We start from the raw sequence: 27,789 nt of genomic DNA, 5'->3' as shown, positions 1-27,789 counted from the left end.
GATTTAAAGAGAGAACAAAACAAAAAAAAACAACAACACATCAATTGTTACTTCGTATTTCTTCACACGGTTCGTCTTGTTTTATATCTTGTATAATATATATATTTTTGTAGAATCTTTCAAAAGTCTTTCAGGAAATAGTTCAGTCATTGTTCAGCGATTTAGAGAATGAGAGCCTTAGTGTTGATGTCGCGTGAGGGTGGGTGGGGTGGGGTGGGGGGTATAGTCGATGTCTGAGGGGGGGGACCCGCTGTTGCTTGACCCTCCTAATCCGATCTCGGTCCCATGAAACTGAAGACCGCGTAGCCATCTTCAATCCCTCTGACCTTAGCGCCATTCAGACTGGTACGATATGGAGGCTGCGGCCATGGTCCTGCAGTTTGATTGGGTTGCCATGGTAACTAGTGGCGGTCATAGGCAGTGGCAGCAGTGGGAGGGGCGGAGCCCCGGGATGCGGCACTATAATAATAAGGGGAACCTGGAAGTTAACAGAAGAGCGGAGCGTTTGAAACCACAGCAAGAGCAACACTTACGCCCACTCCCAATGATTTTGCTTATGTAAAAAACAATCAAACTATTCTATTACGGTCTGAAACCTCGGCACGCACAAAAACACTTGCGAAGGGCTTATGCGTGTCTTAATTTAGAGATGCAGTGTGTTATGACCTTGCTAATCAAAAAGAGAAATAAAACTGTAGCTAGTTTAGTAAAGCTGTATGCAAATAATGTCATTGTAAAATGTGATTATATTAATCCCACTTTAAAGCGACTAATCCCATAAGGGATAAGCAAAAAGGGTTAATACTCACTTAATAACGCGGGGTTGCTGAACCGCCAAGCTTCATTGTAAGTTGTGTACTGCGGGTGAGAGTAGGGATTTCCTGAAAAGTCGCTTCCTAAAATCAAACACAAATGACAGGTTAGCAATAAAGAAAATGTATCTTAAAGCATATTCAGTAGAAGCTCAACAGTCAGAATTTGTGGTATAATGCCCTCTTTTATGAGGCATTTATATTGAAAGTAAATTTATGGAAAATTTAAACACATTTTATTATTTATAGTGCTGTCAAATCGATTAATCGCAATTAATCACATCTAACTCAAAAGTTTTTGTTTATATATGTGTGCGTGTGTGTCTCTCTCTGTGTGTGTGTGTGTGTGTGTGTGTGTGTGTGCATATACATATATATATATATATACACATACATACACCGCTGTATGCAGTATATACAGTATATGTGTATATTATATAAGCAAAAACTTTTATGTTGGATGCGATTAATTGCGATTAATCAATTTGAGAGCACTAATAATAAATAAAAAAGGCACTTAAATTAATTATTTTGTTAATTTTGTAAAGCTGTTCAAATCTTTTGTTGTTGTTTTAGAGTTTTAGGGATTATAACGAAGTTGGCAACAAAAACCCCGTCAAAATAATGATTTACATTTTGTGGCTTTACTATTGAAACAGTGAGTATTTTAACACAGATTTGCCCCCTTGTGTATGCCTCACTGAACACGGAAAAAAAATTGGTGTAGGATTTACTTTTATTATTTAAAAATTGTACTCGTAAATTGCTTGTAAATCTCACAAATAATTACAAAGAAACAGCAAGTAACACATTAAATTAAATGAGAAAATTCGAAAGACTGAAATAGAATTTTCATGTTCTTACTCTAATAACGGAATTTATTTTTTTACAGTGTAATCTAGATTGTGGAGGAGGGACAAGTAGAAATGAATATTGTGATAATCACCATTATGCCACTAATGCTGTCGATTGAGCTCAACTGAATTACAGTAACGCTGTCCTTGAAATATTGCATCACATTAGTTCAGGAACTGGCATTGTTTCGCCGCTCTAGATAGCAGATGGCCCGCCCTGTCCTCTTTCCTACGCCCTGGTGCTCGGCCATTTTGGCTGAATTTGTTACATTAATCCTGAGCTGGGGTTTGAATTTTCTTTTCTTTGATTCTGCTGCTGCTCTTAAGATTCTCTTTTCTTTGGCCGCACCAAAGCCCCGCTTCAAAAAACCTCCCCAATGGATTCGTTCTCGCGCACACTCGCCCCTTTTTATGCGGCCGAATTCGACTTTCAGGAAGCGGCCCTGTCCATGTCAGTGAGCAATGCTGTTGGTCCCCCACGTTTCTTTCTTTTATGAGACAATAAAGGCCGGGTTTTATATGAAGCTGGTGAGGAATGGCTTTTGCTTTAACAGTGTTTGGGGTCTGTCACTAAATCTTAGTCGTTCGAGGGCCAGATGAATGGAAGTGCACACAAAACCCATGGCTCTAGGATTTAAGAGGATTTCTCAGCCTGTGTGACCAATGAAAATGAATCTTTGATGAAAACATATTTGATGTACCTGTAAAGATATGTTTGCCCAGCAAATGAATCCTGTCACTGAATTAAATTTGCCCCTGCGAACCATTCATGTTTGTGGGCCGTGGAAGCCCAAGACAGACTTGAATCTATCTGAGGCACTCAACGGTGACCGAGAGAAGAATCCCTCTCTGTGCCTGATGTAAAATATTTGTTTTCCAATTTTCGCACACTGCGTGTTTGTGCTCACAAGTCCGACTTTGAGCGCTGATGTTATCCCCTGGCTCGGCGTACAATCGCATTTACACTTTTCCAACTTCTCTGCGGCATCTCTCAGGCTGTCCGTTTGCATACGCATGTGTGTGTTTGTGCTGTTTGGGGAGAGGGCACAGTTCTTGCTGCCAGATTGCATCCTGTCCTGGCAGTGAAACTCAAGTCAGGTCCCTCTGAGAGATAGTGATTTAAATATTTACAGGCCTTCCCGCCCGCTGTTTTGTGACCCTTAACTGTTTGCTGTGAACCTGAACTGCAGGTTAAGTAGAGGGGAAAAGAGATACGCTCTGCAGCACTTGGAGGCTGGGGTGGAGAAAGCTGTGTTTATCGATGGCCTGTGAGAGCGTCGAACGGTTGGGGAGAGCGAGGGAGGGGCGTAATGAGCACTGGAACCCGAGTGGAACTGAGAGGAACTGTCCTATATCCCGCACTTATGTCCCTGATCACTTATTGAGAGGCGCTAATTTTCTCCTCAGCAGCCGATAAGCTGAGGCTCCTACTCGGGTTATTGACGACTCGAGATCGAAATCCACACTGCCTGTCCTTGTCTTTAGTTAGACTGCAATTCTGGCTCCTCATCCTCCTCATTATTCTTATCCTCATTAATATTATGCTCCACATTAATATTATCCTGTTTATTAGCATCACCAGAAATGTCTTGGGCAATATGCATGTAGCTTTTTGTGTCACTTCTCTTTAACTCTCATTCTTAAAATGTTACCTGGCATTCTACACTAATATAAACATATACAAACATACAAAAGCAAGCTTTGGGCTAGTGGTAATTGAATATTAATCACTTTTTTTTTTTTTTTTTTGCCAGATGCAGAAGTGCAAATTCAGGTTGGCTTTGCATGACCTCAGGTTTCCTGAAAATGATCAATTGCACAGGACCGTTCCCTGAAAATATTACGAGCTCACTTAAAATTAACGTCCTCGTAAAAATAGTAATTAAACTTACCAGGGACCATTCCAGCAAGTGTAGAGGTGGGGTAGCTGCCCTGCCCAGTGGGGGGAACGTGAGGTGGGTACCCTGGTAGGGTTGTGCTTGCCATGTCTCGACCTGGAAAGAAAGTCAAATTTGTAAGCGCACAATTACACACACACACACAAATAATAATAATAATGCATTGGGCTATTAATGACCAAATGGTGTTGATGCCCCCCCTTATGATTATCCAAAAATCTTTAGAATAAAATAATATGAATAAAATAACTTAAAGTTTTACTACTAAAATTTTTTAGTGTACTACACCTAATGAGGGAAGTTAGTCAGAATTCAAGATTTTTAGATCATACAAGAGTTAAAGATAACATGAATACCACATATTTTGGCACATTAAAATGTATGATGCATAGAAGTGCCCTAAGCATTCAACTACTTCAAGTGTTACATGCACATCAATAACAATAATACTCAAACATATTTGTTTTTGAAGCACAACCCTGTAACCATTTTCACTGAAAATCTAAGAAATCAGCTCAAGCTTTTTTGTTGTTGACAAATAACTAGAAAACCCACATGCCAAGCATGCACTGGGTAAAGTTCACCTCTCCTTAAATTCACAACCTGAAAAACTGTTGACCCTGCAGAAGCTAAAACACCTCCACTGCTTTTTTTCTCTTCTAGGTCACTCAGCCTTTTAACTTCCTTTATTACACAGAGTGGCGCTGCTGGCCTGTTTTGACTGAAGTGTTTTAAATTGCTCGACGGAGAGAAGCACAGAATGCCCTCGGCCTGCTGGTGGCATTGCTGCTGCTAAAAAGCCCAAAAACATCACGAGCGCACAGTGCCTCCATATTCAGTTCTGTAATTGGAGGTGATGGCTAGCAATCCTGCTGGATGTGCTGGCTCAAACTTTAGAGCGCGTAGGCCTTCGTCAGTCCCGACTGGACCCTCGTGAGGTCCTGCATCATTGTTTGAAAGGGGACCATTAGCATTCCCGGGTCCAGCTACTAACAAGAGAGCTGGCAGTCAAACAGGCACACCAGGATGGTAAGCAATGTGAAAACTTGTGTTTTAGTGTGACATTGTGCTTTTTGTTCAATTAAAAGGAACTGAAGGCAAATTATAGCTATATTGTTGTCTTGTTTATGGTCATTATCTAAAGCACATGAATGAAATTTGCGCTTATAGAGTATCAAAAGAGACACAATCCCACTCACACGTTAACAAACATGTTGGAAAAACTAATGCACAGACTTCTAATCATATATATACATATACATATATATGTATATATACGGTATATAAGTACAACCACAGAACTAGAGGCTAGAAAAGTATTAGCAGTGTTTCTCAGGACAGTACAGGACAGAATCTTTCTCCAGAAGCGCCATGGAATGTGCCCCAGTAGATCTTTAAAAATTATGTTTATTGCCGTTTTATACACAAGTGTATACCTCAATTATATATACACAGACACTACCTTTCAAAAGTTCAGGGTCGGTAAGGTTTTTGATAGAGGTCTCTTACGCTCACCAAGGCTACACTTTATTTTATCAAAAATACAGTAAAATGGTTATATTGTGTAATTTTATTACAACTTAAATGAACTATTTTCGATTGTAATTCATTTATGTATATATAATGTATAATTTATTCATATGATGGCAAAGCTGTATTTTCAGCATCATTACTCCAGTCTTCAGAGTCACATGATCCTTCAGAAATCATTCTAATATGTTGATTTGGTGCTCAATATCACTGTTGATCACATGATTCTTTAATGATTAAAAAGTTCAAAGCCACAGCATTTATTTGAAAGATTTTTTTTTTTTTTAATAATGTAAAAGAATGCCACTTTTAATTAATATAATGCTTAATTTATTAAAACTTCTTTCAAAAATATCTCCTAAAATTTTCAAAGGTAGTGTAACACTTAAAATTAGTTAAAGAGTGTTTTTTTTTCTTCCTTTGATAATATGTAGGGCACCAAATGACCTTGGACTGCTATTGGTGCCCTCTCAAAAAGAAACAGATGCATGACGCCTCTGGCTGTTTCCCCCATTTACCAGCGCAAGTTTCTAATCTTTCTTTTCTTTTTTCTTTTTTTTTTGTAGGGCTGTACCTGCTATAATAGGCTGGCTTGCATACTGGCTGTAGCTGGGGGCATGATGGGCATAGGCACCGTAGCAGGGGGTGGAGGCATCTACTGACACGCTGGGCTGGAGGGGCAACAGTTCCGCTAGACCCGAGACTGCCAGTGAGGAAGGGGTGAAAGGAGCCAGGGAAGCCTCATGCGGCTCCTGCTTAACACACGAGGAGGATGAATGTGACTCTGCCAGGTGGAGAAAAACAACAAAAAAAGCCACACACACACAATCAGACAATGCACAATCACTCGCACTCAGCAAAAAAAAAAAAAAAAAAAAAGAATTATGACAGATGGAAGTACTGAATGGAAGCAGTAAAAGAAGAGGGAAATGAAGTTTGGCTGACAGTGTTTGGTGTTGTTGTGATGCTACATTGCGTTTAGGAGGGAAGGAAGGATTTATGTGAAGTTCCGAGTGCCGTGGTGTTCTGACTCAGTTCCTCGGGTGTGTTCGGGAGTTTTAACAGAGCCTCCAGAGACACACGCTCAGAAAACAACATTTCTACACGCACGAGGGGATTTGGTCATGGTAAGCCAGGAAATGTTACTGTGTGCTTGTGCGATGTGCGGTTTTTATGTGCAAAGACCCATCCACAAATAATTACAGCAAAGATGCTTTAAAACTTTTGCCACACATATTTGTGGGCTACACTTTTTTTTATCATTAGACTGTATTTTGCATTATTTCTGTAAAGCTATTTGACAAAATAATGATTTATTTCTGTTTTTCTGTATATGTACAGCTGTCATTAGTACTCCCAGCAACTGAAACATCGCCTCTCACAAAAAAACATTAGGATTGATATTTTATTCCTTATGGTGGCTTGGCGTCTGGAATGCATCTCTTCAAATTTAGTATTGAAACACAAATTTAAAATAGATCAAACATAGATACATTTAACTGTGGACATTTTTTTGTTTTGTATATATGTATAGATGGATCAGTCCCTTGTTTTATCTTCAGTAGACCATTTGAAGCTCACAACTTGAAGAAAACAATCATATTTAGAAAAGAATTTAGGAAATTCCAAGAAAAGTTAAAGGCCAGGTGGCCAGTTATATTTATTTGATAAAACTACATTTTCCTTGAATTTTACCTGCATTGTGAGTCTTAGTTTTTTGCCCTGCTTACTCACACTTACGAACCGAATACATTAGAAGTAAAAAATATAATTTTTTTCTTGTAAACTGATCATAGAAATCTTTGTTTCCATTGTTTGTTTGTCTTTTCTATCTTCTTTTTCAGAATGGAAAGCAACTTATAATTAGCTCCATAACAGAAGACACTTTCACGGTCTTCTATCAACTTCAGATTTATATCTGAATCTAAATAAAGCTACATTTTATACAAACCTGATTGGAATTATTTATCCGTCAAATGAGCTAAAAATGAGCAAATACAAGCAGGCAAATCACTTTTTAAACAATATCTCTTGAACAGCATCAGCAAACAGCAGCATGGCTCTCAGATCAATCAAGCTCAAATACAGAGACATTTCCCTAAGGTTCGGAGGTAAGAGTCGCATCTCCAAACAAAAAAAAAAAAGCCTGCGAATCGCGACACGGCCCCTTTGCATCTCCAGCCCTAATATCATTTGGCTGATGAGGTTTGGCATTTTTCATCTTAGCGGGTTTGCCGCTGCAGCTCAAGCAATCAATGTGAGTTCTGTCTTCATCTCTCTCTCCACTCATCCTCTTTAACATCCTCTGCTGTTAACATGGTCTGTGGGGAGGGCTCTCACAGCTTCATGATAGCCTCATTAGCTGTTTCCCAACTATTGTTGTTTTACAACCGAGCTATGTGCGGAGAGTCGCTCATTAAGATAAGGCCTCCTTTTTGTCAGATGCAACCCTGACAACCCGTTCTGACCTAATGCCAGGAAATCAGGCAACTTAACTGGCCTCTTTCCCACACAAATCAATGGCAGAATTTTCTTTCCTGCGCAGGTCTGGGACTCAGAGGCGAATCTTCATACAGCAGGAGCAGGATAAACATGACGTTTTTTTAAATCGCATACAAAAACGAGGCTGCTAGATGACTATATCTCAAAGAGGAAGATGATGGCCATAAAGCCTAACTTCAGGGGGGAAAAAAGAAAAAAAAAACCTTAGAGGCCAATAAAGGAGAAAAGGAAGAGAGGCTGTCGGAGGAATTAGGCCTCGCGTTTTCACGGCCTCTGCTTTGCCGCTGTAAGGCAGACAAGGGCGTTCGCTACACTGACCGAAGCCCAGTGTTCAAGATCACTGAACTCTGAAACTAATCAGAGGTGCTGTTGCTTATTGTCCTGGAAACAAGCAAGACCTGCAAAAAGGAAGGCTGTCAACCTCCTGATTACAGAGATGGAAGATAAACACTGGTCTATGTGGAGGCGCATCACATCTCAACATGAACCAGAGCTATAGAGTTCTCTACGTCTGTCTCGCTCTCATGAATGCATGGTTTCACATGGGTGCAGTAAGAGAAGAGAGGAATGACTTCCTTTTTTTTTTTTTTTTACCCAACAGTACCAGCAAAGTCACCTGCCTTTTTTTGAAAAAGTACTCAAATCTTTGACCTCAATTTTCAACATTTTCTCACAAGATCACAGGAAAAACGGACTGCTTTACACCGATCAATTGCAGCAATGTAATGTTAGGAAGACCAAATTGCTTGAATCCCCAATATAAGTTCCTAAAGTTATTCATTATCAAATGTGTGCTTAAAGGTTAGTGTGCTGTTGTGAGGCTGAAATAAACATTAATTTGGGCTCTAGGGCCTGCCGGGGCTTCTGGTGACTCAAGACAGAGGCAGTTTGTCACCGGGCCACACATCAGGTACCTCAGTCTAGCCAGCAGCGTGTTGTTTGCTGCTCACTGGAGAATAGCGGGCCACACTTAAAAAATGGCTCTCTGTCGGATATATTTCAGCCGGAGTTCATCAGCCGCATAAGCCGACACAAAGCAGTCTTTTCTTTCACTCTGCCTGCGTATGCTGCTTTCCTTTCTTACTTTTCTTGCTTGTTTTTTTTTTTTTTTTTTTTTTTTTTTTTTTCAGACATGGAGCTCTGTTGCTTTCAGGCCCGGGCTCTCTGTATTTTTTTTCTCCTCCCGCCCCCCTCCTCTCCTTCCATCTCTCTGAAGAGATTTGGAACAGGGGGGATCCCTTCAGCACCTGCTCAGGTTTTCAGCGGGTCGGAGGGGTGCCCATTTACACGGTACCATCCTACTGGCACCAGGAAGACTTCCATTATATGGCTCGGCAGGAACAGTGCTTAAGAATCCGCGCTAGTCATTCATTGTGAAGGTATGTGCAAACGGCCTTTTTAAAAGGCTAGTCATATCTGGACAGCATCCAGACTTTTTACTGCAGTTTGAATAAATCATGCCATTGTTTTTCCCCCCCTCTACAACAGTTAATACATGAAAGTGTGGAATGTTCATGAGTCATTGGGGAAAGTACTGGCCATGATGACAACAGAAGTACAGATTAGTTCCTCATATAACTCTATCATCTGTACTTTCTGGGATTTTATATTATTATTTATAAATTAATCATATTTATTTAATTTTGTATGCATTTATATATTTATAAATGAGTATTAATATTTTGAAGTATGCATCTATTCCATTATTTAAAGGAATTTTATTTTATTTTTTTATTACACTTCATCCATAAATTTCAATCCAATACATAAGCTATTTTTAAATGGCTTTTCCTTTAGGACTTTCAGTACAGAGCAGTAACCCCTAAAACTAATTGGGTAAACAGTTAACACCAAAAAAACACGTCTCCTATGCTTCGTAGTGCCCTTAAAATTCCAATTTCTGTTTTGTAATGAAGAGTTCATTAATCATTCATCTTTAATAGATTATGCAAATCGCACGACATAAAATCAACAAGATCAATGGCAGTGTGAATTTTAATTGGCTCAGGAAAACATTGCTGGGAATGAGCATAATCTCCAGCTCTATCCAATGAGAGGGAGTAATTTATTCAGAATTGGCTCTCAGTGTAAATGCGTAGGGTAATTTAGCACCTCCTTTAACTCTGTCCTTATTCTTATTTCCAGTTTATCACATGCGAGTACACCATAACATTACGTTATTGCGTCTTTGAACTGCTTTTCTTGCTTTTTTTATTTTTTATAAATGAAGTTATTACTGCCAAAAGTCATTTAGAATACGACATGGAACAGTTAATATATACGGCTCTCAAGAAATGTCATTTGAGCCTAGACATTCTGAAAGAGCTTTAGAACATAACTACAACTGTATTTTATTTTTTTTCAGAAAAAGCTGAATTTAGGATGCCAGGGGTAGGTATTCTCATCATGCATGCATAAACAACACTGTTTTGAAATCATTAACAACAATATAACTTAAACAACCATTTGAAAATCTCTCTAGCAAAGCCGTTCCTGTGCTCTACCAGAAGCAAGAGGTGGTCTGCACTAAGACCCCCGGTGTGTCCCGTCCCAGGTGCAAGAAAGGCCACCTGCCATGAGGGTGCTCCCTAGACCGAGACTGCTTTCATACAAAGGACAAAAACACACCTTTCTTCTCCAGAGGCCCAACTTTCTGGAGGGAACTCTACCTCCCACATATTACCGAGGGGGGAAAAAAGCCCTTTCTTTTCACATAACATTATCCAGCTATCATTTGAGAAGGGGGCACAGCAATTTTCAATCATCCTGTCCTCCGCCCACACAGAACTCGTTGGCTTTGATGGCTCCTGCATAATTATGTGAATTTTATTAAAAGCTCAGCATATTAATCTCAGCCCGACAGTTGGCTATCAGTAAACTTAACCTTCTCTGAGGTAATAACAGCCGCAACAATGAAACAATCTTTCAATTAGCCAGGCTGACATTAACCACCGCATACCACAAGAAAAAAAACAAAAAGCGATGCAACAACAAAGGCCAAACCATGCTAGACCGCCATATTTCTTTCTGAGAACTATGAGCTGAAGAAAACTTTTCAGTACACAAAGGTAAAGAAGTAAAACAGTCCATTGGTTTTTGCACAGTGACACTGGCTGACAGGTTTCCATAATCACTTTGAATGATTGGGACTTGCATGCAAGAAACGGCGCCTGTCTGTTTCGATCGCCTCTTTCTTACACGGGTCCTCAGAGCAGGCAGTACTAATCCATCCACTTTAGATCAACATGTCACATTCCACTCTCACCTGTCCACTCAACTTATAAAGCTCACTTTACCACATAAAACAGTCACATAGACCAGAATATGAATGTACTGCCAGGATTCTAATGGTCAGCTGGGACGGTCGATCCAGCGCTCTTACCTGTCACTACCGGGTAGCTCTGTGACACGCTGGAGCCCAAATCTGAGCTGACGCTGGTTGACAGACTGGGCTTGACTTCGTCCAGTCCAGGGTTCAGTGCTGGTAGCGAGTATTCATTAGCCTGCCAATGAGGGGAGGGGGGAGACTTTAAGTAGATATATCTTGGGATCCAAGCATCACTTTTAGGTGTCCAATTAGAAAGCTTTCTGCCTGTGAGCTGCCAGTTCTATATGTTATTTTAAAACAATTTCTCTCCTTTTTATGATATTTCTTATGATTTATTGTACACAAAGTACCAGGGATTTAATATAATGGCGGCTCAGTTACTGTGGCTTTGTAAATGGGCACCTGAAATCCAGTCCTACTACACTTGCACATTATTTTTATTTCCCCCCAGTCAGAGAGATGTGCATGTGTGTTTTGGTGGAGTTAATGTGAACTGTGTGTGCATACATTAAGGTTGTGAGCGGGACAGAGAGTAGGATTTGGAACAGACTGAAAGGAAGGGGTGTCAGCTGTCTCTTTGTGCTTGACTGCAGTCATTCCCCTGACCAGCCAAGGGAGGAGACGGGTCCGCTTTGTTAGATTACCAACATGGCCTCGTTTCGAGAGCATTTGAAATTGTTTTCTTTAGGATGAGAAAATGATGACACGAACATGAGCCCCAAAACAGTTCTCTGTTATTATTTTGAAATGCTAAAACATTGGCGCTTGTGTTTTTCTGGATATGTACGTTGGATTATGCTGCATCTGAGGTACTACGACTTTCTTCAAATAGATTTCTTTGTAACTAATTCCACAAATGAGAATAGATTTCCGGCTCCCATTGTTCCTCCAGTATTAAAGTGCGAGCATACATATGTCCGCTCTTATGCGTATACGTCTGTGTGCGTGTGTGCGTTCGTGCATTTGCGCATCACAATAGGCCTGTGTCCCAATGGGAAATGCTGTGACCCCAGACTTGTCTGTCTCTATTCCAGATAAACTCTAATTGTCTGCTACAAATGTTCAGTTGGCCAGTAGCGGATGTTCCTCTCTATTTGGTCTGGCCTCAGATGCACAACAGCTATTTTATCATGCAGATAGGGGCAAGTTGGGCGTGGGGCAACTGAAGAGCCATCTGAAAAGGATGACCAAATGGCTGGCAGAAGTGTGGGAGGGGTGAGCCCATTGAGTTTAGCATTTCCAAAATGGCTTTTTAATGCCCGGCCTCACACACCAGACATGGCTAATAGGTCCGCTCTTTCAAGAGTTAAAAAGGGGGCATTAAAACGGACCAATAAATGGGAATGTAGTCTGATTAATATTACATTAAATTAAAAGTGATTTTTCTGGACTGTTCCAGGGCTGTTTTTTCCCTCGCGTTTAGCCTCTTTCCTTGCCTTTTTTAATACCTTCTTGGCTTCTCTTTGTGATTGCAAGTCATTTCCAATTCGTTTTGGTATTGATCTTCCAGTAGAAATCAGTTTTGTAATTAGCTGCAAATTAGGCCCTCTACTAGGGGTGAGGGCTGTCCCCCTGATTTATCACCAGTGTAATTCTCAGCGATCGGAGAGAAATTAAAATGAACTCAATTAGGCCACTGCTTTTGCTTTATGGGCCTCTACTTGAAGTTTCAAGGGAAAAATTAATAGTCACTGGTTGTTTGATAGTATAATGAAAGTAAATAAAGCTTATCTCTTGTAATAAGCCAAACGCTTTAAATAAGAGCTTGTATATACAAGGTGTTTTTTTTTGTTTGGTTTTTTTGGATTGTTTTTGCAGCATCATTTTTTTGTGAGACTCTTCATTCAGACTGAAGATTCGTCAATTATTTTTTATATTCGTATCAGTGGATTCATGTTGATGAAACTAAATTAATCTGGCTTTAATGCACCTTACACTATTTAATGCATAAATTAGTGATGCTTGGGCAAGATGCATCATTTAACATTTGTCTGGGATTAAATCGTATGGTGACTTGATTTTACTAGTTTATCTTAAAGAGATTTTATTCAGAAAAAATATCTGTCGGTTCAAATAAACTCTGCTGTCCGCTCACACTCCGCTTTAAAATTAGTACTGCAGACTGTCTAACAATCTCCAGTTTTTTGTGTATTAGTTTGTTAGTATTCGTCCATTTGCCTCGATATTACTAACCTGCTCTGGCTTGATGTGTTCTGACGTAGGGAAGACGTCGGGGTATGACGGCCGCTCAAACACCCGATCCAGAGCCTCCAGCTGTTGTTGAGTGAAGGCATCGGCCCTCAGGTGCTTCCGTAAACTCTCCACACTACCCTGAGAATCACTGTTTGGGCCAGAGCCATCTGAACCATCTATGAGAGGAGAGAGGGGACAAGGCCACATGCTAGTACCAGTCGTTATGGTCCCGTTTCTCCCCGGAGCAGGCACCCCATCCCCCCCTCCCCCCCATCCCGCACCCCACACAACAGCTACGTCTAACGCAGTAGTGCACCTCTCAGCACCACTAGATGAAAGATTGGAGTATATCAGCTCAAATTCAGTCAGCACTAGCCTCAAACTGATCCTAATAGCTGTAGAAAGACAGAGCACATGAGGCTGGGAGAGAAAGAGAGGGAGGGAAAGATGTGAACGGTGCAAAGTGGGGGAGTGAAGACCCACACATCCCCCATCCCAGATCAGCATCAGCACCGTCATCATCTGATAGGCCTGCAGTAATTGATGGATTGCCTTCAGAGCAAACATATACTTGTTGGGAACGTCATGTGTTTTAGCGTGAGCCACCTTGTTCTCTTTTCAGTCAGTGGGCTGGTGGAAAATGGAGAGCTATTATTTAAAAGGCACCATTTCCTTTAGAATGTAATGCTGCTTTCACTTTCAGATTGCTTTTCCCTGGAAAAATGGGAGGCCAGTCCCGGCTTGAATACAATTACGCAGCTTGACTGCCAGCTTATGCATTTCCCTCCATCTCGCTCTCTATAAACAAATGAACAGTTTCCCCTCAGACCGTGACCCCATCACCCTGCCGAAGCAGGTAGCCTTCCTTCCCCAGTGCCTCATTTTGCTCCACCGGAAACCCCTTCGCAAACATTCGACAAACGTCCGTGCATCCTCGGCAGCCGTACTGGCAGCCTCCCGCCTCTCGGTCTCTGGTGGTGGAGGGGCTTTTTTTGCTCCCTTACAAATCTGTCATTCTAAATTTGCAGCAGATTATGTTCTCTCCTCGGCGAGAGCGTGGTGATATATGATATGCAAGGCCCCTATTGATTGCCTGATCTGGTGGCAGGAGAGAGGCGAAATGAACTTGAAATGAACATCATGCCTCAACTCATTGTGCGTATAATACTCTACTTAATCCCACATTTTTCTGTGCTATGGAATTCAATTGATCAATCATGTTCCACTGATAGTACCATTTCAGGGGCTTTATTGCCATTCTACCCGCCAGCTTGACCTTTTTTCAATGGCTGAGGCCACAGGATGAACTGACTTTCAGGAGAAATGGATCCACAGAGAGGTCTGATAAGAGACTGGGAGATATTACGTGTGTGTGTGTGTGTGTGAGTGTGTGTGTCTGTGTGTGCATGGGAGTGTGTATTTAAGCTACACCTTTTTTCTCTTCCTATTAAGTTGTGGTTGTGTTGTTGTGTTTTTTCTCCTTGCATTATCTGAGTCATTCCATATCTGAGAGCAGGCATTTTTTATAGACAGCTCCCTTGGGGGCCTTCTATAAGGCTGCGTGTTGTTGCCGTATAAACCTCAATTGTTCTCTTTGGTACTGAAGAAAATAGAGTCATTAATTACTTTCTATCAGCTGGTCTAAGTGCAAACTGCGATCAATAAGCAGGCGTTTGTCATTTGCTTCGGTGCAGCATGTTTGCCATACTCAAAAGCTCAAAGCGCGCAGGGCCGCTAGTTGACACAGGGGACGGAGCTGCGGTTTGAGCTGTGGGGGGCTGGGCTGTTCTCCGTGACGTTACAATTAGGGGAGATTTAGGTTAGATCAAGGTTAGATCAGCGTTTCACGGTGGAATTTTTGACATTTCACAAGGATTCACAGTAATGTTGTCTAGACTATGTATATAGCTCCGCTCCTGTTTACATCAGTGCTCATGCTATATTGATTTCATTGGAACACTTGAGTGTGTTTGTTTTGACATCCCACTGCATTAGCACTCTGGTGCTATGGGACTAGAGCTCTGTCAGATCAGATAACCAGAGTCCATAAAACAGGCCTCCCATGGGCTTCCTCCTCTGGAGAGCCCAGTTCAAATAAAACTAAGAACAAGAGACAGTAAAGGGCTTATCATGGTGAACTTGTCATTTTAAGATATGCACTGTACGGAGTCAATATGTGTACGTGCTTTTGAATATTTTAAAGTAAAATGTCCTACATTTGTGATATGAACTCTTGAGAGAATATATTAGGTTTTAGGAAGTTGTGTTTAGGGTTGACCGGGCAGGTGTGACATTCTTTTAAAAGAACAGTGCTGTGCTTCCTGCTTTCATCTCATCAGATAAGGCTGGCTTGGATGAGAGAGCTTTTTGAAAAGCAAATGAGGGTCTCGTGACCCCTATGACCCTTGACCTGATATCACACATCCTTTGTTTTTATGTATTACTTTTATTGTTATAGGGATAGTTCACCCAAAAATGCAAGTTTTATTATCATTTACTCGCCCTCATGTTGTTCCAAACCTGTATGACTTTCTTCCATTAAAAACAAAAGACAATGTTTTGAAGAATTGTTTAAGTATGTTTTTTTTTCATACAGTGAAAGTCAATAGGGTCCAAAGTTGTTTTAGACTTACATCATTTTTTTTTTTTTTGTGTGTTCCACAGATGAAAAAGTCACACAGGTTTGCCTGATATTCCATCCAATGAAAATTTTATAAATTCTGATTCTACATTCAGCTTTTGTCCTACTAGTAAAAAAAAGTGAAATTTATTATACTTGCTCAAAAACGAGAAATTTGTGTGGGTTTACACTAATTTTATAGGCTGAAGTAGCGAATAAAAAAAAAAGGTTTGGCACTCCTGAAATCTACAGTGCAGCAAGGCAGCACAGCAAATAACTAAATCGGAAGAAGAAGAGACAATAAAAGAAAGATCAAGAGAGATGGAGGGAGAGAAAGGGCGAGGTAGCAGCAGCAGCAGCAGCACAACCGGGACTGTTAATTTCCTGTTATGTTACAGCGTGTTTAAAGGCTTTATTAATTCAATTTAGCGTCGCTGAACAGTGTGCAGGCTGCCAGTAGGAGCTGCGCTTTCTCTCCTTTTCCTTTTTTCTTTTCTCAGGCTACTGCTGTCAGCCTGGGTTTCTCATCTCACCCATAACACACATTTCTTTACTGTACTCACACCCGGTCCGTCATTTAGCACATCGGCCTCATGTGACGCAGCGTTCTGGAACGCAATTAATGAATGCGTATCTCCCTCGCTCTCACTCTCTTTCCTTTTAAAATCTGCGTAATGCGGCGCACCATTAATTCTCAGCATCAACGTTCATAATTGACTTTTCTCTGACATGATTCCTCTTCGAGCGAACCACCCTGCCCTTAGATGTTTTCGTGCTGCAGATTTTCGCGTTTGCGCTATCGCCCAGGCCGGGGCGGAGGGTCTGCTTGAATGCAGATGTATCAGCCAAGCGGGGGCATAGACCTTTTGTGTCCTTTGATAAGGAACCCGGCACCTTCTTCTCTGCCGGTTACGCTCTGCAGCCTCGCTCAAATCTGGGCTTTCTCTTTCATACAGAGGCCATCATCATGATGAGATCGGTGGGATGTTCTTATTCGATTTAGACTGAGGCCAATCCATTTCTTGGTTTGGATGTATTTCATTTCTATTCTTTTTTAAAGTAGAATCCATATTGACACAATAGAATCTCACAAGCCATGAAATGGAAGCACAGGTTAAAGCATTCTAGCTGTGGGCCAAACTATTTTAGCATGGGGATTTGAAGTGTGCTGCCACTCACTCTCAAAGCAATACTTTTAGATGAACAAACAAGCTGCAAAGTAAAACTTTTGCGTACCTGCACCACGATGGCACGGATGTAATCCCTTTATCGCGCTAACGTCAAACAAATACGCCGCTAGGCCTTATAAATCAACCCACTTTAATTTCTTTCACGTGAACGCACGCTCCCACAGCTGATTCAAGCGTCAATCTGTGTTTTTGCATGTAATTTATTGCAACCGGCCTACTCCCTATGTAGGTTGTGTTTGGACTCATAAAGATGGAAGAGAGCTGGGTCACACCAACCTGCTAATCAGCCGACGCAAGGACAGGTGAGAAAGAAACTGCGTGGAAAAACGCGACTCGCGCCCGTACGGTACGCTAGTAATTAACTCAGTTCATTCATTTGTGTCATTTTGTAACAAAGTATTAACTCTGACAAATGAGAAATCCCAAACAGGCTTAATTTCGCTCTTTTGCCATTAATGCATTTGGCAAGAGAGGCATTCTATTTTCCATAATGAGATACACAAATAAATCTGGCAATGGATTGAAGGGCCTGTGAAGGCAGCAATAAGGTTGAGGCGCATTCTCTGTGCTGGCATAATTGGTATCACTGCTTGCAGACATATAAACCAATCTTTACACAGATAGGGCTGTGTCTCTCTCTTCCCCTTTAGGCTATTTCTTTTGTCTCCTCAATAGCTTGCACATCCACGATAGAGGAAGGGGGTGCTAATTTGTGAATTAATAGCTTTTCTCTGCAGAATTGCAAATTCTCTTAAATGTCACTATGTTCAACTTGCAGGAAGCTATTGCCACCAAAGAACTAATCTTGGGAGGCTCCCCCCAACCCCTCCCTCCCTTCTCCGAAGGTCCGCACCACGTCGAACGTCGCCGACGAGCAACACGCTACTTTTAATTTGCAGTAACACATGAAAATGACAGATTAATGACTCTTATGACACCTGTGTCCCTGAAGCCCCTCTTGGAAAGACCTGGTGGTGTACATAACGCGTGTCACACTACATTATCTCCATATCACTCTTGTAATGGGGACCTTTTCTTTTTTTTTTAAAAGGGCACTAGCATCATCAAATAGAAAGACTGCGGACGCCTACGTCTCTTAAATCAAGCGCTGAATGAATGCTTACTCATTACACATGACTTTTTCTCTTCCCCGAACTGGCCGTTCTCAACCTCATTTTACACGTCACGTGTTTTCAAAGTGCATTTCCTCAGCTCTTCCTAAAACCGGATTAGCATATTTCTGTTATGTCATCATCTAATGAAGGGAAGATTGGCTTCACCCAGCCAAATAAGGCTCAGGTAGCCCAAGGCTGCTGGGCTGCTATGAAATTGAAACTATACACTGGCTGTCGCTCTGCCTCCCTGATGTCTCGGTGTGAAATAAGGGCTAAGTTTAAATAACACAATGCTTTTTAGACATTTGGCACTGTATCAATTACCAGCCATGAGCTCTTCATCAGGGACACGGCATGACAAATGCCCTACAAATGTCTCTGTACACCTTGAGAGACCTGCATAAGGATGTGTGATGCCAGAGGAGGGGAAACACATTGGCAACAACAGGAATATTTACTCTAGTCGTTATAATAAAAGGTAATCCTCGCTGAAGCGGTATTAAATTTGATATTGCGCACGCAAGTAAACTCGTGTTTTCCCGCCTAGTGTTTTATGATGCAATTACACTCAAGCCCTTCATCCACTCTTCATGTCGTGTCAGTTCTAATCAAACTAGGAATAACTACCGGCGCTGGCGTTTGGCTGGGTAATCCCCTCTCGTCATGTTATGTCCTTTCTCTGTTTTTAGAAGCAAACGGTCTATGACAGTGGCAGAGGAAAAGCCCCGCGATGGTCCCTGTAAGCGCATGCCACGCTGTAGCAAATGTGATTTGCCACAGTCGCTTTCTCACAGTGTTTATATATGATCCAGAGCTCTTTCCATAAAGATATCATTAAGCGTCAGTGCGCTCCGTTTCATCCCCCTCCCCTCGACACACAACCCTACACGTACACGTGCACACACTCACACACACCCTCACAGAGCACTTGATCAGACTCGAGTGGCTAGTGATTTAGCAAGCAAGAAAAAGTTAGGCTAACAAAACTTACAATATCCTATTTTCCTCCCATCCAAGTGGTTGCCACTCCAGAGAACTAAAGAGACGGAAACATAAAAGAAGCAAGTAGCCCTGCTTTGATAAATGTTTTAAGAGATCATTTCCAACCACTTCAACCTTCCTCCCTTTGACTACAGCACTTTCTGTGTTCTCGTTCGGCCCAGTGCCACATGGATGTTTATTCACTAGCATTCAAAAGGCGATTGTATGAAGAGCTGATCAGCCATTAGGCCTTAGGCGGTATGTGCCCTCTCATTTATAAAAGGAGAGGGAATGTTGGCATGAGCAGGTTGGCAGCTCCCTTTTTGCTGCTATTTCAGTTCTTCAAAAGCAAAAATACACAGCCAGAAAATTGTGTGAAATTAAAATGTCAGAATATGTCTAGAGTTGTTTTTAAGTCAATTATAAATCGCACATCAGGTAGTTTTTGCATTATATTCTGCCTTTCCAGTCTGTTCTGAGCATTTTTTTTTTTTTTTGCCATTTCCTAATGCATTTACGTTGCTGATTTCTTTGTCTTCATTTCCATTGACCTGTATTATTTACAAAAGCATAAAGCCGTATCCCTGATGCACTACCTAAGCGCTATGCTGTCATGATTCGGATGTAGGCATATTCTTGTTTGCGCAGAGCTACTGTATCATCAAATAAAATGTGCTAGAGCCGTACAAACACCGTAGTATCAAATGGCTGAATGTAACAGTCCAATCTGCTTTACTACATAACAAGTCACTTGAGAGCCCTTTTTTTTTTCTTTTACAAAATGCTTTGTCCAGTGCTATCAAAATGCCATCTTCATCTCCTCACACAAATTGGAAATTACAGGGGGCTGTAGAGAGGCCTAGAAAAGGAGTGAGGGGGGAATAAAAGCGATGGAGAGAAATCCAGTCTCTTACCATCATCGCGTTTTCTCTTTTCGCCGTTGGAGCGAGGGATTCCTAGGATGCCATTAATAGAGTAGGACCCCACGGGGTCATTGGAAGCGCTTGACACAGGTGGGGAGGCTGTGCTGGGCACTGAAAGAGCACAGGAATAGGTTAACGTATATGGAGTGCTCTCAAGATCACCTTAAAAGAGAATGAATTAACATTAGGGCACAGGCATAATTGATGTCATTATGATTTGAATGTTCATATGCAAAATGTATGCTGTCTCACCTATAGTGTGTCCCGTTGTGGAGAGAGGCGTTCCTGTGCCGTCGGATGGATGGAAAGGCTGCTGAACTTTGGTTCGAATTATCCTATGAAATGACAGTTAAAAGAACACGATGAGTTGAGGGAGCAGCTGCTTCGCTGGATCATTTTACGCACAGCCTGATGCGACCCATTGCGTGTGTAAAACTCGAGTGTTGTTTTGGGGCCTTCCTATATAGATGCACTGATTCTGTCACAAATAACCAATCTTGGGGTATTAGGGCCAATCATGGAGTAGATGTGAGAGGCAGAGTGGGAGCTACCGCGGAGAGAGGGGATTCAATCAAATGGGATCCCATCTTTAGAAATATGATAAAGTCGCACTACCTCGAAGGTGTGATATGGGGGAAAGTCTTCATTGCACTTTGGTCTGAATGGTCTTGCAAACAAAGCATGAAATCACATCAATTCACCTCAATGATGAGCTTCACTGCCCCGAACTGGCCTCAGCTTTAATAATCTTTCTCCCTCTCCTTCTCCTTCTTTATCTATCTCAATCTCTCCCCCTATCCTCTTCCTCACTGAAGCAAGTGGAGATTGCTTGTAGAGTGTGGATACTGACTTCCCCAGATCTGACTCTTTTTTTTTCTAGCGCAAACATGCAAAGGTGCCAGCATGGATGAGGCCCTATTGATTGGGACTTGGGGATAAAAAAGTTGGGAATTAGAGGCAGAGAAGAACAGATGCAAATAGAGGGCTATAAATTATATGTGACAGGAAAGCAATAGTGTCTTATTGCTTCACCAAAGCCCACTGCAGCATCTGATGTCTTTAATCTGGGACACACTTTTGAGAGAAGAAGCTGTCACCTAATTCTAGGAACACATTTATACTCGTTGGCTACACATTTTCACATTTGTATAAACTATAATATGGCAGTAAATTTCATTACTAAAGAAAACCCTAATTCTGTATGTTCTAATGCACTTAGAAAATCAGTACACACACACACACACACACATATATATATAATGTAATGACAATAAAATAGTTATTTTATATCTTCCTGAACAAACACCATAGCAGTTTTTTTTTTTTTTTTTTTTTTTTTACATCCCACCAAAACAATGATTTAACCCTGTGTCTATAGCAACACAAATTCAATAGCTTGGATCCATGTTCTCACTATCGAATGAGCTATTTGAAAGGTGTGAATTAATGACTTGCCAGGGTGCTGAGAATTCCCTGTAGAAATATTAAAATATGAATCGATGCTATTGAAAGGACGCTTAGGATTCAGGCGATAGAAGGGCTCAGAACTGGTTGTGTGCCAGTGACTTCCTGCTGTGAGGAGGACACAGAGAACACCCCAGACAGTGTGTAATCTTTAATAATTCATGCAGAGAAAATGTGCTTAAAGCTGGGACATCTTCTAATGTCAACAGAGCAGAGGTCAACCTCTAAAGCGCTCAGTGCATGAGGGTCCTGCCTCTGAAGTCTCCTTACTGGTGAGGGAATACTTTTAGACAGGGTACAAGAACACCTGTTTGAAATGGCACAAGGCTTACAGTTTGACTGGACGACTACGACTACAGCCTGCTATAATTATAGGAAATGTGAAAATATTGTATTTGCATTTTATTTGTACTTGGACGCTTTAAGGACAGTGTTATGGTGCAGAACAATCCAGTTCACTTAAAAACACAGCCCACGCTGATATATATACTGTAGCAACTCCTAATTTATTAAATAGTACAGGCAAGTTTTGAAAAAAATAGCTCAGGTATGGTTTATCCGATGTGTGTTCCCTGAGCATAGAAAACCATCTTTGTATGACTTAGAATAACAGTCAAAATCAATTTGTTACATCCTATGTATTAATTTCATATATAAACAGAGGTCCTTACAATGCCCTTCCTCTGAGGTGATAACTTTAACATCATTGGAAACAAAGGTTTAGTGGCTCTTCTTTCATGTCATTAATGCAGATTAAAAATTTACCACATACATGTGTTGAGACCTGTTCAAATTGCCCTTTTTAAGCAGCCATAGTGCATGAAATGAATTTTTTCAGCCTCTCTCTCCCCCGTTTTTTTTTCTTTCTTTTTCCGAGGAAATGTCTTGTGCGGGTCGGCCCATGATCTCTCTTCAGCTCATTAAAATGTAATGCTGCTGGCCAGCTCTATGGAACAGTGCCTCCTAACCAAAGTTCATTACTCCTGCTTGCAGGTAGGCCTTTTTCACCTTGTTCTTCCACTCTTAAACCCCCCTCCCACCACCATGTCTCCATCTCACTTGGGATAGTCTTGCTAGCCTTTGTATTTTAATAAGAAATAAGAATGAGAATGGTAACTTAAGACTATTTATTTTCAACTGACTGATTTAATGTAGGTTGTAGGTAGGCATATCTGCATATAATCTCCTTTGCATTATTTATGATAACAGAAGGACTACAGTGCCTGTTTGTTAGTCCTTGGAAAGTTAATAACTTACTGAAATTGCTGAGGTAGAGGCCCAGTTACACATACACCCATTCACAATTCTATGTTTTTCTTTGCACTATTCTTATTTAATAATAATAATAATTTAGATTTATTCATTGTAATTATTATTAGTTAAAATAAGTTAAATTAAGATAAATTACATATACATTTACTCATTTTGAAGACGCTTTTATCCAAAGCGACTTACAAATGAGAACAATAAGCAGTGAAACTAACAATAGGACAACAATATGCAAGTGCTATGACCCTTCCCAGTTTAATCTAATACAGTCCTTAAAAAAAAAAAAGAGAGAAAAAGATAATAGATATAGAATATATGATAAAGTGTAGTAGCCTATTAATGGATCACATGCATTACTGAATTACACATCTTTTTTTTTCCACACATTTAAATAGCTTTCAATAACTTTTTTGTCTTTTGCATAGGCTACTACTATATATAGGCTTTATAGCCTACTGTATAAATATATAGGCTATATATATATATATATATATATATATATTTTTTTTAAGAACTACTGAGATGAGATTCCGTATAAAGCACTGAGGTCTGTTCGCGCATTTCCCAGTGCCACTGGATCTGGTTACAGAGTATTGATTGGTTTTCATCGAGACAGATGTGATTTTCGCGACCTCAACTATAGATCCTCTGCAGGCTGTGGACAGATTTGGGATTGAATTGCACACGTGAGACCACCCCGAGAGCAAGAATTTAAAAAAGCAAAAACATCACCCATGGAATAAGCTATTGGAAATTGGAAACGATAGTTTTCAGTACAAGGCCTCTAAAGGATTTTAAATTAGCTGACGATAATTTGGCCGTTAGTGTTTGGAATCGCCGTTTTAATAACAGTAGCTTGCCTACTTCTGAAGGTCAGTTGAAAACGGAATTAACAAATAGTTCTGTTCTGTCAATGACATCACGCTTTTCAAATAAATTTGAAATTTAAAGTGTGAAAATGGAATTTCAAACCGCTTTACCTGTTTATGGATGAAACACTTGGTACTGTGTCGTTGTCACAAACGCCCTCGGCCAGGAGTCGGTCTCGGATCTCCCAGGCGAACATAGTGGGATTCTGCCGCTTGTATTCTGCGATTTTATCCACAACTTTGGGCGTCGCCACTTTTGGTTTGGACCCCCCAATAACTCCAGGTTTAATACTGCCGGTTTCATAATATCTGGAAAAGATGAACGATAATTCTTTATTTAAAATTGTCCTCACGTCTTAGCGATGGCGTTTTTTGTTGTTGTTGCGTGTGGCATTGAGGCATATTTATAAACAGTAAATTATGAATACGGGCCATAAATAATTAGGCTATATAATCTATTGATTTAATTATATTTTGACTTTTAAATTATCAGATGTTTTTTTTCCCCAAGCCTTGCGACGGGAAAATGTGTCATTTCTATTTGGACACGTACATTCAATAGTTTTTGCGTCTTCAATCATTAGCATTCGTAGGCTGCGATCTAAAATCGCAATCATTCATTTATCAAACGGTTTCTTCAGCGACTGATATATGTCCCATGCACCCCACGATTAATACATGCCACCAACACATCTCATAATTTCTAAGGAACATTTAAAGTGCAGAATACCTTATAAGATCCTTTTGATAGCTGAAAAATATTTCACAAAATTCAAAAATCTATAACAGTTTCCTAGAAAACATATCCTTCCTCCTTCACAATGAATTTAAGGTCAGTGAATTTAATATTATACCTTTTCACTAAAAGGAAAAAAAAATCTTACTAATACGATACATTACAGTAGGCAATATTGTTTAAGATGTTAATTTACATGAAGCAATAACATTTGACTAGTATTAGTTCTCTATAATAGGACAAATTTGCTACATCTGTAATTTTCGTACCTTCCGAGAATTTTGCTGACACAGCCATGGCTGACCCGTAGTTGTCTTGAGATGTCACAAGGTCTGACTCCTTGGTGCGCGAGCTCCACGATTCTTTGCCTGACCACGTCAGGTAGGGGTCTGCCATTCACAAACACCCCTCCTAGCTGGTTCACACCGCCGTGCCCTATATGGGATACAACAACACAGACACAAAAAGCATAACATTACATACATATAGAAGATAGGCTGTGTCGTTAACATGGCTACCACACAGAAGCATTTAATTTCTCCTTTCTCCCCTCACTCTCTCTCTCTTTCTCTTTAACACTCTCCGCATGGGAGAGCGCGCGCACACACACACTACCTGTATGTGCACATGTGGACAACCATAAACAATAAGACAGTTAGCTATAATGTGTACTAGGAAATGTAATAAAAACGTATACGTAAATTGTTTTTGTTTGTTTGTTTGTAGCTTAATATTTCTGTATGACCATATTGATCAATTATCATCAAAAGGTTCACGGGACAGTTAGCTAATAATGTTTTCCTCATGGGCTAATGTTAAAACAAATTAAATTTGTAAGTTGGAGAGTATTTTTTATTCATAGTTTAATAAATTGCTTTGTTTTCATATTTGTCAGCACAATAAATAACCAAGCCTACAAATTGTTATACAGTTGTACTTATAATAGGCTATAATAGCATAATAATAATAATAATAATACATTATTATTATTCCACCCGTAACCCTCTATTTTTATACGCAATCATGATTGTAAACATTAGCAAAACGTCATGTGCTATTCTACCCAAGACCCATAGTTAGGTAGTATTTTCCTCTTCTATTCCATTGCAGCCAAACACATGTCGCATAGATTATGTTTCAACCTGTTTAATTTTCCTTGCACAATTATTGTAAATAATTAAAAAGAGCTTTGATAACTCATATTACAACCAGGGAGTAGGCTACTGCAAAATAATTAAGAATTAATTATTTAAATTATACCCAGGCCTTGTTTCAATACCGTGTTTTCAACAAATACAGCACAAATAACTACTTTAAAAAAATATTATTATCGTATTATTGTGCCTAACAGCAAACCTTTTCTCCCTGATTTTCAAAATGTGGAGGACATTTATTTTGATTGGAAATTCCGCGCTTTAAAATGTACAATTTTAAAGGTAATGTTTTGTAAAATAATTTTACCTTTAGCCATTTTTTTCTGGTATTTTCGCGTTGGCACATGTTAGATATTTCTTGCGATTTTGCTTTATATTTTTGCAGGTAGGCTATATCTCTCACATGTGCCAGTAATTCACTCAAGCATTGGACTTAAAAATAAGAAATACATTGCGTGAAATATGCACTAATCATTTACGTTTAACATACAACGCAGAATGAGAAATTTTAAATTAAACCATGCACGCTAAATATTGTAATCGACTTTTTAAGCGACTTTTTGTCGGAACAAACGACTAAAGGGCCGCTTAAAATAATAAGCGATCGCTGATATTTCTTCACGGTGACTACATTCCGTATTCGCGTTACTCAGCGAGAAGTAGGCTAGCATATAAAATATTAAAACAATTATTTTTGACATTTTTGTAAGACCTTTAAACACTTGTTAAGAGTGAGTAGCTTAATGCGGACAGATTATATGCTAGTCTAACAAAGTCAACTCTACCGAAACGCTAAACAAATTAGAATTGATTTATGCTAAACAAGGTAGAGATTTTGAAGGGGAAAAAACTGATATTTTACTCACGGTGCATCGCCGAGAAGGGGTCTGCTTTGCAGTGAATATCCATGGGATAGCAAAGGAAGGAAAGATAATCGACTGAGGTCGCCGTCTCGCCTCTATTATGTAGCTATAATTGGAATTAATAAAGATCGCTATCCGTTCAAAGCACAGCGCTTCCGATGCCAGTGTACAGGAGAAGTTCTTCAGCGAGCGACGAACTTTATCTCGTGCTGATCAGTCCATTCAATGAAGACACGAGGCTGGTCAGGTGCAGATCATGTCCTGCACTAGTCTCTCAAAAAAAATATTTTACGCAGGAACGTTAGCGTAATCAGTCGTTCAGTTAATATTTGTTCTACATATTTAAGGGAACGCAAGCATTAGTGGTTGCGTCTCCTCCAGTGTCCTCTGGTGAAACTGCAGTGTAAATTCCTCGATATGGAGAAGCGTTTCTGGTAAAGTCTGAGGGGTACAGTCAGATTCGTCCGGGGATGACAGGAAAAAACATGGACACGGCGAGTGTCTCTCGGTCCCCCTCTCTTCAAGAATGGGATGTGCCTGTTAGAAGCTTTGGGCTGAGACTGAAACCCCTCTTCTCAGTGTGTCTGTTTCTAAAAGCTGCAGTCCACCGCCCCCCTCCTTCCCAGATCCCCCCTCGCATAGAGATGGATGACATGTCAGACAAAGGCAATAGATTCCAACACTTTGTGATTCGCCAACGCAAAAAGCTGGAGCACCAAATGAGGAGGTCTCTTCATCTGACACTTCGGAAGGGGAGGGATGCAAACAGGGAAATGAGGAGAGATGGGTTTAAAAAAAAATCGAGGAAATTAAAAGACAAGTGGAAAGGAAGCGGTACCACCAGCGGCCAGGCATCGTGGTATTTCTAAACTGTATGTTGTCAAACTACATGAATCATGTTTAAATCATATGACCTAAACGTAGGCTATAGACTGAATGTATTTTTGTGTGTGTTGTTGATGGGCATTATGTTGTCAAGATGAGACTAGTTAAGGATGACGGAAGGTCTTAATCTTTATGTTTTCTATTTCTACTGTCTTTTTTTCTCGATTAGCCTATTGTCGGATGTTTTCAAAAATGTCCGAACATCGATTAGCCTATATGGATTGGCGTTAAATATTATTAGATTGTTAAGCAATATTAACCTAGCTTGTGGCTTTTTTCTAAAACACATACAGCCCTACGCTGTTTTAGGAAATACGGAAAATGTAAACAATACAATGTAGCATAAATATTCGCAGTCTGCAGATATAAACAGCCAGACTTAAATGTAGCCTATAATCTCAATTTCTGCCCAAGATTTGCTAGTGCATTTGAATGCTATCGGATAGCCTTGGAATAATTACTGTATTATCGTTGCATTTTAAACTATGTCAACCCTACTAAGTTTGGCCTGTCAAATGTTAGTGAAAGGATTGTCTCTTTTGACCATGCTGTTTGGGCTGCTGTATTGTAGGTATTTCTGTAGATGGCGCTGCTTAGTTTGCT

General features: G+C 40.3%; 1 protein-coding gene and 1 long non-coding RNA gene across 11 annotated transcripts in view; one reads left to right on the top strand and one right to left on the bottom strand.

The window, feature by feature from the left end:
• LOC307010453 overlaps window positions 1–7,039 on the top strand; it is a 66,993-nt gene extending 59,954 nt beyond the window's left edge. Inside the window, exons 3-4 of the long non-coding RNA XR_013800196.1 lie at window positions 4,228–4,593; window positions 5,661–7,039. This is a non-coding gene — a long non-coding RNA (uncharacterized lncRNA). The remainder of the gene's footprint in view (window positions 1–4,227; window positions 4,594–5,660) is intronic.
• On the bottom strand, window positions 227–26,919 carry pax2a (paired box 2a). Of its 10 annotated transcripts, none has more exons than XM_079635134.1 (12): window positions 26,305–26,919; window positions 24,554–24,719; window positions 23,660–23,857; window positions 20,199–20,281; window positions 19,938–20,108; window positions 19,034–19,078; window positions 13,118–13,293; window positions 10,979–11,099; window positions 5,669–5,878; window positions 3,559–3,660; window positions 810–896; window positions 323–478 (listed from the first exon to the last, which is right to left on the bottom strand). In XM_079635134.1, exons 1-12 carry the CDS (start codon window positions 26,345–26,347, stop codon window positions 402–404), a joined length of 1,479 nt encoding a protein of 492 aa, XP_079491260.1. In that variant the 5' UTR covers window positions 26,348–26,919; the 3' UTR covers window positions 323–401. The 10 variants fall into 10 exon arrangements, with proteins under 10 accessions (XP_079491269.1, XP_079491261.1, XP_079491260.1 ...); XM_079635137.1 differs by having other exon boundaries at window positions 19,938–20,057; XM_079635143.1 differs by lacking the exon at window positions 5,669–5,878 and having other exon boundaries at window positions 227–459; window positions 19,938–20,057.
• Window positions 26,920–27,789: the final 870 nt, after the last annotated feature.

The sequence above is a fragment of the Phoxinus phoxinus genome (assembly GCF_949152265.1).
Source record: "Phoxinus phoxinus genome assembly, chromosome: 14".
Classification (NCBI taxonomy): Eukaryota; Metazoa; Chordata; class Actinopteri; order Cypriniformes; family Leuciscidae; genus Phoxinus; species Phoxinus phoxinus.
Note: the sequence above shows the minus strand (reverse complement) of the source record. Positions and strands in the feature narration are given on the sequence as shown.

Excerpts from the sequence above, each read along its gene's own strand:
- pax2a (XM_079635134.1), bottom strand. The coding sequence starts at position 26,347 with ATGGATATTCACTGCAAAGCAGACCCCTTCTCGGCGATGCACC. Across the intron at positions 20,109-20,198 it reads CACAACGGGACACACTATAG|GTGATCTTGAGAGCACTCCA; the intron begins GTGAGACAGCAT and ends TTCTCTTTTAAG. Across the intron at positions 897-3,558 it reads ACTTGCTGGAATGGTCCCTG|GAAGCGACTTTTCAGGAAAT; the intron begins GTAAGTTTAATT and ends GTTTGATTTTAG.